General features: G+C 46.0%; 1 protein-coding gene across 2 annotated transcripts in view; it reads left to right on the top strand.

Moving 5' to 3' along the window:
- The window catches only part of ZSWIM3 (zinc finger SWIM-type containing 3), a 17888-nt gene extending 6717 nt beyond the window's left edge, over window positions 1–11171 (top strand). Inside the window, exons 2-3 of one of the 2 annotated variants that reach the window (XM_021712274.1) lie at window positions 7103–7252; window positions 8782–11171. In XM_021712274.1, coding sequence (XP_021567949.1) covers window positions 8849–10699 — 1851 coding nt within the window. In that variant the 5' untranslated portion in view covers window positions 7103–7252; window positions 8782–8848 and the 3' untranslated portion in view covers window positions 10700–11171. The remainder of the gene's footprint in view (window positions 1–7102; window positions 7253–8781) is intronic. The other variant, XM_008057924.1, reaches the window with a different exon arrangement.
- Window positions 11172–11241: the final 70 nt, after the last annotated feature.

The raw sequence follows: 11241 nt of genomic DNA, 5'->3' as shown, positions 1-11241 counted from the left end.
TTTGGGTTAGGTATCCCTATGGTAGAATTTGCCCCCAAGAGACTCTTCAGCAATTAGTTAGGCACAAGTAATGGCAGCCAGTGCTGACAGTGGTTACCTGGGGTCCATGTGGACAGCTAAGTCCTCTTAACTGTGTGACTCAGCTCACTGAAAGCTAGTTATATCTTGGGCGACTAACATTCCTTTGAAAAGTATGCCTTTGAAAGATGTGGGCTTTGGGTGATATTTTAGCACTTGGATTTTTAGAGAGTTACATGGTGTTTTTGTATCCTAGTACAGAAGTGACTGAAGCCCTTAAGCTCACTCATGTGTTAGCTGCTTTTCATACATGTGGTGTCGGGGGTTGACAATGGCTCTGGGAAATGCACAATCCTGAGTGTGTCAACCTAGAACAGGGTGGGGGTGGGGGAGAAAGGACTGAACAATGTCATTTTGGTGATTAATTACTATTTTCAACCGAATTCTTTGGCTTAATTATCTGCTGTAAGTATGCTAATTTGGCCAGCTGTCTCTAGGTGGCTAACTTTACCCCTAATTTAAATTCTTTCTTTTATGTTGGCAGAAATCTTTCTGGAGGAAGAAGGAACACCACCCTATCAGGGGAGGAGACTCTGTTTTCATCTTGTGTTCACAACTTTTCTAAACCCCTTTTTGATGAATGTGCAAACCAAGGTTCCCCAAATAGTCTTATACTCTCCTTCCTCATCATCACAGTGTCATCGAAACCAAGCAGGAAATGAATGGCTGCCATCAGAATCTTAGAGAGAATTAGTGGGTAAGACTAGCAGTTCCTCTTCTTCCTTATACTCTTGGACTATACTCTTAAAGGCTATAATTTGTCTCTGAGAACACTGATATGAATGATAAACATGATGTGATGTTTCCCTTTTGTGGTTCCACTTTCTTGACTCAGTTAGTGCAGGAGTTGCCCTGGGTGTGTTTTAAAATTTGGGTCTTAGCCGGGCTCGGTGGCTCAGCCTGTAATCCCACGCCTTTGGGAGGCTGAGGTGAATGGATTGCATGAGCCTGCGGGTTCGAGACCCGCCTGGGCAGCGAGACCTCACCTCTACAATAAATCAAAAAATTAGCCGGGCGTGGTAGCGCCTGCCTGTAATTCCAGCTACTCGGAAGTCTGAGGCAGAAGGATCGCCGGAGCCCCGCAGGTGGAGGCTGCGGTGGCCGGCAGCGGCTACTGCACTCCAGTCTGGGCGACAGAGTGAGACTCCAACTAAAAAAAAAAAAAAAAAAAGTAAGAACTCTGGTGTAAACGAGATAGCCTTTGTCCCTGATCTTGGGCAAGATTTTTAACCTCCATGACATAGTTTCATCTTTTTTAAAATGAAAAGGGTGTGGTGACAATTAAATGTCACAGCTAAAAGAATGCAGTAAGTACTTGCTGAAGCTGTAACTATAGTAACTATAGTACACAATATAAAGTGGTACGGGGCTGGGCACAGTGGCTCATACCTGTCATCTCAGCGCATAGGGAAGCTGAGTCAGGAGAACAACTTGAGGCTAGACGTTTGAGACAAGCTGGGGCAACAAAGTGAGACCTGTCTCTACAAAAATAAAAAATAAAAAAAATTATCCAGGCACGATGGTCCATACTTATAGTCCCAGCTACTCAGGAGACTGAGGTGGGAGAATTGCTTGAGCCTAGGAGTTAGAGGCTGCAATGAACTATGATCAGGCTGCACTGCAGCCTGGGCAATAGAGCCAGACTCTATCTCTAAAAGGAAAAAGAGACTGGGCACAGTGACTCACACATTTAATCTCAGTACTTTGGGAAGCCAAGGTGAGAGGATTTCTTGAGCCCAGGAATTTGAGACCAGCCTGGACAACATAGCAAGACCTCATCTCTACAAAAAATTTAAAAAATAAGCCAAGCATGATGATATGCACCTGTAGTCCCAGCTACTCAGGAGGCTGAGGCAGAAGGATCACTTGAGCCCAGGAAGTTAAGGCTGCAGTGAGCTGTAATAGAGCCACGATCATGCCACTGCACTCCAGCCTGGGCAACAGAGTGAAATCCCGACTCAAAAAATAAATAAAAGGAAAAAAAGTGGTAGGTACTTGAAAGAGAGGCAAAGAAATATACTCTGGGAATTATCACTAAAATGACCAAGAGTTCATGTCAAAGATAAAATCAGATCAAGTTAGAAAAAAAACTATTTAATTTATTGTGCATATAAAAGAACAGTTTGAGAGTGGAGAGACTTCCAACCACCAAACCAAACATGGTAAGAAGCCCCATTCACAGCAATGTAAACAGAGTCTATAAAGCCTAAGGGAAGAAGTATTTTAACCTTTTTTGTGATTTGCAATTATGCATTAATATTCTATTTACAGCAAGTAGAGCTGTTTAAATTGTTTTATCTGTGACTGACTTATTTAAGTTCTCTGAATCATGCTGACAAGGATGTAAAACTTACTTTATGTTTTGTTTATGATTAGAGCTAGCATTTCCGGGAAATCGGGACATCTTAAATTTTGGCTCTATGGCTATGAGTGGTTGGCCTCAGTGGGGTATATCTAAACTGTGGCCTTCATTTTGTATTTTTCTTTAACATCACTATCAACTGGAAAGAATCTATGATATTATGTACAGCTTCTTCTCTCTCTCTCTCTCTTTTTTTTTTTTTTTTTTTTTGAGTCAGTCTCATTCTGTTTACACACTCTTAGGCAAGAGTGTAGTGGTACATTCACAGCTACCACAGCCTCAACCTGCTGGGCTCAGGCAGTCCTTCTGTCTCAGCCTTCCAAGTAGCTGGAACTACAGACACTTGCCATCATGCCCGGCTAAGTTTTTATTTATTGTGGAGACAAGGTCTCACCAAGTTGTACAGGCGGATCTCTATCCCTGGGCTCAGGCAGTCTTTTCACCTCTGCCTCCCAAAGTGCTGGGATTACAGGCATAAGCCATCGTGCCCAGCCCCTCTCATATTTTTATGGCTATTGTGTTTTTCTTTTTGCTGTGCCTTTTTGGGGATCGATGTTCCTCAAACAAACTATGAAGTACTCTGATGTCTCTCTCCGTTGCTGTTCAGTTTAATAACTACCATTTTTAGATTTTTTTTGAGGGGGGGTGGGAGTCTCACTCTGTCACGTAGGCTGGAGTGCAGTGACACGCTCATGGCCATCACAGCCTCGCCCTGCTGGGCTCAGGCAGTCCTTCCACCTCAACCTTCCAAGTAGCTGGAACTACAGGCATGCACCATCACGCCCAGCTAATTTTTTGATTAACTGTAGAGATGAGGTCTTGCCATGTTGCCCAGGCTGGTCTCGAACCCTCTGGCTCAGGCAATCTTATTGCCTCCCTCCCTAAGTGCTGGGATTACAGGCATGAGCCACTGTGCCCAGCAATGCAGGAACACTTTGATGGAACTGACTTACATATTGCAAAAGCGAGACAGGAAATCAAGTATCATAACATTAGCCAGGCTCGGCGGCTCAGCCTGTAATCCTGCGCTTTGAGAGGCTGAGGTGAGTGGATTGCCTGAGCCTGCAGGTTCGAGATCCACCTGGGCAACTTGGCGAGACCTCATCTCTACAATAAATCAAAAAATTAGCCGGGTGTGGTAGCGCGCACCTGTAGTTCCAGCTACTTGGAAAGCTAGGGCAGAAGGATCACGGAGCCCAGCAGGTGGAGGCTGCGGTGGCTGGGAGCGGCCACTGCACTCCAGTCTGGGCAACAGAGTGAGACTCCAACTCAAAAAAAAAAAAGGATCATAGTGTTTGGGAAAAGTATACCAGAAAAAGAAAATAGTTGCTTTAAATCATTCTTTTATTATTCTAAGAATTGGCATAGCTACCGTTATCACTTTTGCTAAATATAATATTAACTTAATAACTTTAGTCTCACTGTTTACTAGGAAATGTTTCTGGGTGTGTTTTTGGCTGCAATTAACTGAAAACTCTGACTCAAAATGACCGATAATTGGCAGTACCTGGAAGCCCAGAGGTGGGCCTCCATGGGTGATTGTTTCAGTGGTAGGCTCTTTGCATCTTTCCACTCTGCCATTCTCAGGTCTCAACTTTGCCCTCGGGATGGCTCCCCATGTGGCACAAATGCAGGAGTCACATCCAGAAGAAAAAAATCTCCCTTGATTTCCCGCAGATTTCCTATCATGTTTCTTTGTCCAGAAGTGGACCAGTATCCATGCCATTCCTAATGAGATTACCTTAATTGGCTTAGACTAGCCCTGAAGCACGTAGCTATGTGGGAGAGGAATGGCAACTTGAATAAATTGGCCTCTGTTAGGAAGGAAGAAAGGGACAAAAAGATATTGGTTTAGCAACCCACAGTTGCTGTGACAGGCTTTTAAATGAATTTGCTTTAAGTGATACTGATTATTCTTAAATCAATTAGTGATTATTCATAGACCAATACTCTATTGCTATTTCTATATTTATACATAAGAAATTGGAGGCCAGCCAGGCTCAGTGGCTCAGCCTGTAATACCATGCCTTTGGGAGGCTGAGGTGAGTGGATTGCCTGAGCCTGCGGGTTCGAGACCCACCTGGACAGCGAGACCTCATCTCTACAATAAATCAAAAAATCAGCCGGGCGTGGTAGTGCATGCTTGTAATTCCAGCTACTTGGAAGGCTGAGGCGGAAGGATCGCCGGAGCCCAGCAGGCGAGGCTGCGGTGGCCGGGAGCAGCCACTGCACTCCAGTCTGGGCAACTGAGTGAGACTCCAACTAAAAAAAAAAGAAATTGGAGGCCTAGAGAAAGTGAAGTGGCTTGTCCAAAGCACATTGTTAATAAGTAGAATTTAAACACATCTTCTGACTCACGGAGTCTTGTTCCTAACTCATTGTCCAAAATGGCTTTATCTATTCTCCATTTATAAAAATGGTATTCATTGTTCAATGTGCAATTTACATACAATAAGGATATAAATCTTACATAAAATAAATGCAGGTCAGGCGCAGTGGCTCAAGCCTGTAATCCCAGCACTTTGGGAGGCCGAGGCAAGAGGATTGCCTGAGCCTATAGTTCAAGACCAACCTGGGCAACTTGGTGAGACCTTGTCTCTAAAATAAATCAAGAAAAATTAGCCATGCATGGTGGTACACACCTGTAGTTCCAGCTACGGAAGGCTTAGGCTGAAGAATCACCTGAGCCCAACAGGCCAAGGCTGCGGTAGCTGTGAGCATACCACTGCACTTCAGCCTGGGTGACAGAGTAAGACTCTGACTCAAAAAAATAAAAGTAAAAAAATAAACGCAAAGCCTAGTTAATCTGTACCAATCCCTATAGTCACAGTGAAGCACTTTTATTTAGTTATAAATATATTGCTTGTACATCTAGTTAACCATTCAGTTAATTTTGACCCAGCTGGCCACCTGTATAATCTCTCACTAGGCTTTGAGGGTAGAGACTACCTGACTTGTCTCTGTAGCCTTTTGAATAAAATACAGTATTTGGTACATAGCAGAACTCAGAAAATGTATGAAATTAGGCAAAGGACTTGTCCAAGGTTACAGTTAGTAAGAGCACTAGTGCTAGGGCTAGGAGCTAGGCCCTCTAACAGAAGCTTAGCCCAGGGATCTTCCTAGTATACTAGTGTCATAGGAAGAACTATGCCCCACAGCCACTCATTTTACATTCATTCCATATCTGTGCATAGAGCACCTAGCATGTGCTTCTTGACCTCTGGAGTTAGCAGTAGGAGAATACAAACACCTACAGAATAGACTGGAAGGAAGCAAGACTGGCTGACTCCCTCCAGATCCTGGTTGAGTTCTCTTAGATATAAGGACTAAGGGAATTCAAAGGTATAAAATCTTTCCTGTCTTGAAGGGAGTTTATGCTTTTACCAAGGAGATAGAAATAAGTACAGATGAAAATAACTATAGTGCTCAATAAATGTTTACAAAAGATTTGTGTATTTCACTGCAAGGTATATCTAAATAAAAGAGATTAAAAGAAGCAAAAAAAGCCGGCTCGGTGGCTCAGCCTGTAATCCCGCGCCTTTGGGAGGCTGAGGTGAGTGGATTGCCTGAGCCCGCGGGTTCGAGACCCGCCTGGGCAGGCGAGACCTCATCTCTACAATAAATTAAAAAAAAAATTAGCCGAGCGTGGTAGCGCGCACTTGTAATTCCGGCTACTTGGAAGGCTGAGGCGGAAGGATCGCCGGAGCCCGGCAGGTCGAGGCTGCGGTGGCCGGGAGCGGCCACCGCACTCCAGTCTTCCAATCTGGTGACAGAGTGAGACTCCAACTCAAAAAAAAAAAAAGAAGCAGAAAAATGATTCAACCTAGCATTCATAAGGTTTGAAATTCACGATGTCAGCAAGGGCGGTATGTTCATAGATCTTTAAGGAAGTTATTGAACCTCATCAAAGTGTTGGAAGTCAAGATGAGGAGGGAAAAAAACAGGAATTCAGAGAAAGGAGAAATATATTGAAGGAAGACAGGCAACGTAATGGTTAACTAGTCAGACTGTAGACAAACAAGTTTAGTGCAAATCCCAGATCCTCAAGTCTTAGCTGGAGGATTAAATCACAGATTCTCACTCTTGAGAACTACTGTAAACCTGTTTCCCCATCTATAAAATGTAGATGATAGTAGAATCATTTTCCTAGTGTAAAATAATACATATCAGGAGCTTAATGTAGCTTGGTATATAACAAATCCTCAATATATATAGCAGTGGTAGGGAAGAATTAAAACTTGTTAACAGATACAGGCAAGAAGGAAGAATTGAAAAGAATGCCCAGCTTCCCACCATAGGAAGTGCAGACATTAACGGAGCCAGAAATGGTAGAAAGAGCTTTACGGCTGGCAGTCACCAGTGTCTTTTCTGGAACAGCTCAACATTCACTAATGTTTGCTCGTGATTAGAAGCACATAGAGTCAAAATGTATGGGCTAGCATTAGGTGAAGATGTTGAGCCAGCGGAAGGGTAGGGCCCAATCTAAGGGCTTGAGGAAGGCTTCCTAGGAAAGATGATGGTGCACGTACTCCTGAAGGATGAGTAAGCTTTGTGATGAAGAAAGGTAGGAAGGTGTTCCAGGCAAGGGACAAACACGCAAAGTCCCAGAAGTGAAACTCAGCATGGTGGATACAGGAAGCTGTAGGCATTTTGTCTTTCTAGGACCCAAAAAACAAGATGATGAAAGGTGGAAAACAAGGCTGGAGAGACACAGTGGTCACCCCTCACTGGCCTTGCCATACTACTGGACTATTCCAGCCCTCCCTGGCCCAGAGCCATAGATGGCGCCACCCTGCACTGTGCACATGACAGGTACAGACATTCTCAGCCCCAGGCCCCTCCACCCTGCTAGTGTGGGACTGACGTATCTGACTTCCCTAAGCTTGCCCCACAGGGTGAGCAAACAGGACCAGCTGGATTTGAGTGTTTGGAAAAGCGTAGGTGGGGCTTCCAGTCTATGCCCATGTCAAGCCAGGGGCTGAGAATTTTCCCCCTCCCATGGTCTTTGGCTAGGACACTCCCTGAGGAGGCAGAGGTGTGACCATCCCACTCACTGGTGATCCATGATTCATTCATCCAGTACATCATTGCTAAGCAGCTGCTGAAGGAATAGCATTGTGTTAGGTGCTTGGAATATACTGAGGAATCACTTAGTCCAAACACTTGAAGACATCCCCATCCAACTGGAAAGGCACTGCATAAACATCCCAGAGAATGTCATGAGCCATAGGAGCTGTAACGATAACAGTAGCCAACTTTTATTTAGCATACATAAAAGGCTGGACCAGGCTTTGAGCTAAATATTTTGCCTGTCACTCATTTCATCTTAACAACAGCCCAAATGTGATCGTCTCATTTTATAATGAGGAAACTACACACCGAGCGGTGAAGTGACTTGCCAATGTTGAACAGCTTCTGAGTAGCAAAGCTAGGATTCAAATTCAGCCAGGCAGCCTCCAGTGTCCCCCTCTTTAACCACTGGGTATACTGCCACCCAGAGAAATGCATGAAGCATTTTAGATTAATGCTATGAATTCAAAGACAGTAACAGTTACTGTGGCTTGGAGGTATCCACAAGTCTTTCCAGAAAAGTTGAGACCTGACTCAGGCCTTAAAGCATGGGTTAAACAGGATAAAGAAAAAGACATATTCAATTTAGCTACCCCTCCCTTTTGAATCAACACTTTTAGCCTAGAATGGCAAAGCTAGAAAGGACCCTAAAGATCATCTATCCCAGTGGTTATCAGACTTTCTTCGAGTGTGGACATTTTCTTTAAGTGAACGATGAGCAGAGATCTTACCTTTTTGAGAGGAAGTCCGAACACACCCTAAACCCAGAGCCCTGAAGAGCTTGGTTGATAACCACTGATCTGGTCCAGTTTCCTCAGAGCCTTGTTTTTGGTTTTTTGGGGTTCCCCCCCCCCCCACTGTCTGGAGGAGGAAGAGAAGGCAGTAGCTCCCAAAGGACAGGAACCATGGGGACATTTTAAACAGGGAGTAACCAGGGCTAGGCATTCTGCTGCTGCCTCTTGTCTGTTTTCCCTTGTATCCTGCTTCCAGCTGAATGGTTGGCAGCTACAAATGGCAGCAGAGAGATCGTGAAAGGCATTGGGGCTTAGAACTGCTATAGAGGAGCAAGAAGGGAGTTGTAGTTGGAGAAGAGGGCCTTGAAGAGCTGACTGCACCAGGACTGGAGAGTAAATGTACATCTTCCTTCCTTAATCCTGTACTACATTGTGGTCTCCAGGGAACATCAGCCAATATAAATCCCTATAGGGTCTTATCTTTACGGAGGGTGGCGGGGGCAGCACCTTTCTCATTGTCACCTCTACCTTCCCTAGATATGTGCAGGTGAAATTTGTCTGTATTCGGACTCAGTCAAACAGGAAAAGAACACAGGAGGCAGATATGTGCCCAGCGTACTTGCTCCTGAGGTACAACGAGAGGCTAGATAGACTATTTATCAGCGAACTAAACACACAGCATATACATAGTGACTCTAAAACTGCTGGTCCTGGAGGAGACACCGCTGGCAAATTTCAAAAGACAATGTGCCTGCAGAAACTCCAGCACATGCAGTCCACAGTCAAAAACGACCTCGACACTGCTGAGGAGTCCCCGGCTGAACCATCATCTGGCCTAGATAAGGCACAAGGACCCTCAAAATCAGAGCAGGAAGGCATCACTCCTTCTGACCTGGCCAAGATAGCAAAAGTGATGAAGAACTTTCTTAAGGTAGATGAGGGTTCCATGGCTTCCTTCAGTGTGGGCAACAGCCAAGACCTGGACCGGCTCAGCTTCCAGAGCAGCAAGATGAGTGACCTGTTCATCCGCTTCCCAGAGAATCTCTTGCTGCATCGGGTAGAGAATGCCCAGGGCCACATCCTCTATGCTTTCTTGGTGGAGAACAAGGAACGGGAAGGTCGAGTGGTGCACTTTGCTGTTCTCAAGGCTGAGACAGCCACGTCTGTGGCCAAGATGCTAAGCATCTTCACAGAGTTCAACTCTGACTGGCCCAAGGTCAAGGTGGTCTTTGTGGACCCTTCATTCCCTCACCAGGCCATCTTGCAGGAGATCTTCCCTGCTGCCCGCATCCTCCTTTCCATCTACCATACAACCCGACTCCTGGAGAAGAAGTTGCATCGTAGTTCAGCAAATCCATCCTTTAAAAGACTCATGAAGGAGGCCTTGCGGGAGGCCGTGTTTGTCACTTCCGATGCCAGCCTGAAAAATCTCGGTCAGATGTCCCAGGCCCTACTAGATGAGGATCTCTTCAACTTCCTGCAGGCCCACTGGTTCACCTGTGAACTGCTGTGGTACATGCACGTCAGGAAGGGCCTGCATGCATGTAACACCTATATGGACAGCCTAGACATTGTCACCAGCAAAGTATCAAGCCTCTTTCGGAAACAGCAATCCCTGCTGGACTGCATCCTCTGCTTTGTGGATTACATAGACTTCTTTAATACTAAAGGCTTGAAGAACTTGCCTACAGCTCCTCCCAAGCTGAAGAGAGCTCGGCCAGCAAGCATGCCGCCAAAGTCCAAGAAGGCGTTTGGAACTTGTGGAGGGGGCCTCGCCAGGCTCCCTGTGGAAGAGACAAAACCAGACCCACAGCAGATGCAGCAGCAGCCACAGGTGCAGCCCTCCCGGGGTGGCATGCTTGACACCCTGCACCAGAATGGCTCTGAACTAGCCTACAAACTGTGCCACAATGAGTGGGAGGTGGTACAGAACTCCACCCAGCTGGTGGACGTGGCTGGCTCCTCGGTAGATGTTCAGCTGCTGGAGGACTCTCACCAGGTTAGCAAAGATGGCTGCAGCTGCAGCTGTTCCTTTCAGCAATGGTACCACCTGCCGTGCCGGCACATTTTGGCCCTGCTGCACACCAGCCAGCAGCCAGTTGGTGAAGCTATGGTGTGCCGCCGGTGGCAGAAGAAGTACCAGCACCTCCTTGGGCCCAATGGGGAGCTCCAAGACCACGGTGTGGCCTCAAACACAGGCCAGCCTGAGCAGCAAGGACGGTACAACATGATTCAGGACCTAAGCATGGAGCTGGCAAACCTCCTAATGCAGACGGAGGGGCCAGAGCTGGAGGAACGCTGTTCCACCCTGCGCAAGATTGTGGATATCTGGGCTGACCCCTGTCAGCCTGAGTCCATTCAGCAGCCAGGAGACGTGGGCCACCTCCCTTTCCTCTGGGGAAAGCAAGAGGAAGGGGACAGACTCCCTCCTGCTGCAGCCATGATTGATTCATGATTGAAGCGCTTTCACTGGCGCATTGGACCACAAACCCCTCTCCTTGGAGGTTCAGGAGTTCAAAGTGGCAGGACATGCTAGGGGCCAGCATTCCAACCAGTGTGTTCCTGGGTAGGGCTGGGGAGACTGCTACAAGCCCCACTGTGTGACAGTCCTTTCAATCTGCCTCTTTTTAGTCTACCTTTGGTATTCCTTGGGAGCCTCATTTGTTGTTCAAGGCCAAAGTTATCTCCATGCTAAAAATCGTCCCTCTCCCTCTTCCAACCCCTGAGATCAGATCTCATTCATCCTGCAGAGATGAACCCCTACCCCAAGATAGACAAAATGGGTCTGGTAAAAGGGCCTATTTTCAGGGACAAAGGGAAAGAGAGTGATCTTTGGCTGTTGCTCTTTGTGAAGAATCTGTTACTTGTAATTATATTTATTTATGTTAAATAAAGTATGTGTTTTTAAGTAAAATAAGCAAGGGAAATGTGTTCTGCTTAATCAGGGAAGGGAGAGGAATTGCATAGCAGTAAGACTCCTGACTTTACTGTCAGGAA

This window comes from Carlito syrichta, unplaced genomic scaffold, assembly GCF_000164805.1.
Source record: "Carlito syrichta isolate Samal-C Ts95f unplaced genomic scaffold, Tarsius_syrichta-2.0.1 Scaffold303154, whole genome shotgun sequence".
Taxonomy (NCBI): Eukaryota; Metazoa; Chordata; class Mammalia; order Primates; family Tarsiidae; genus Carlito; species Carlito syrichta.
The sequence above is the reverse complement of the archived record's forward strand: the minus strand, read 5'-3'. Positions and strand labels throughout refer to the sequence as shown.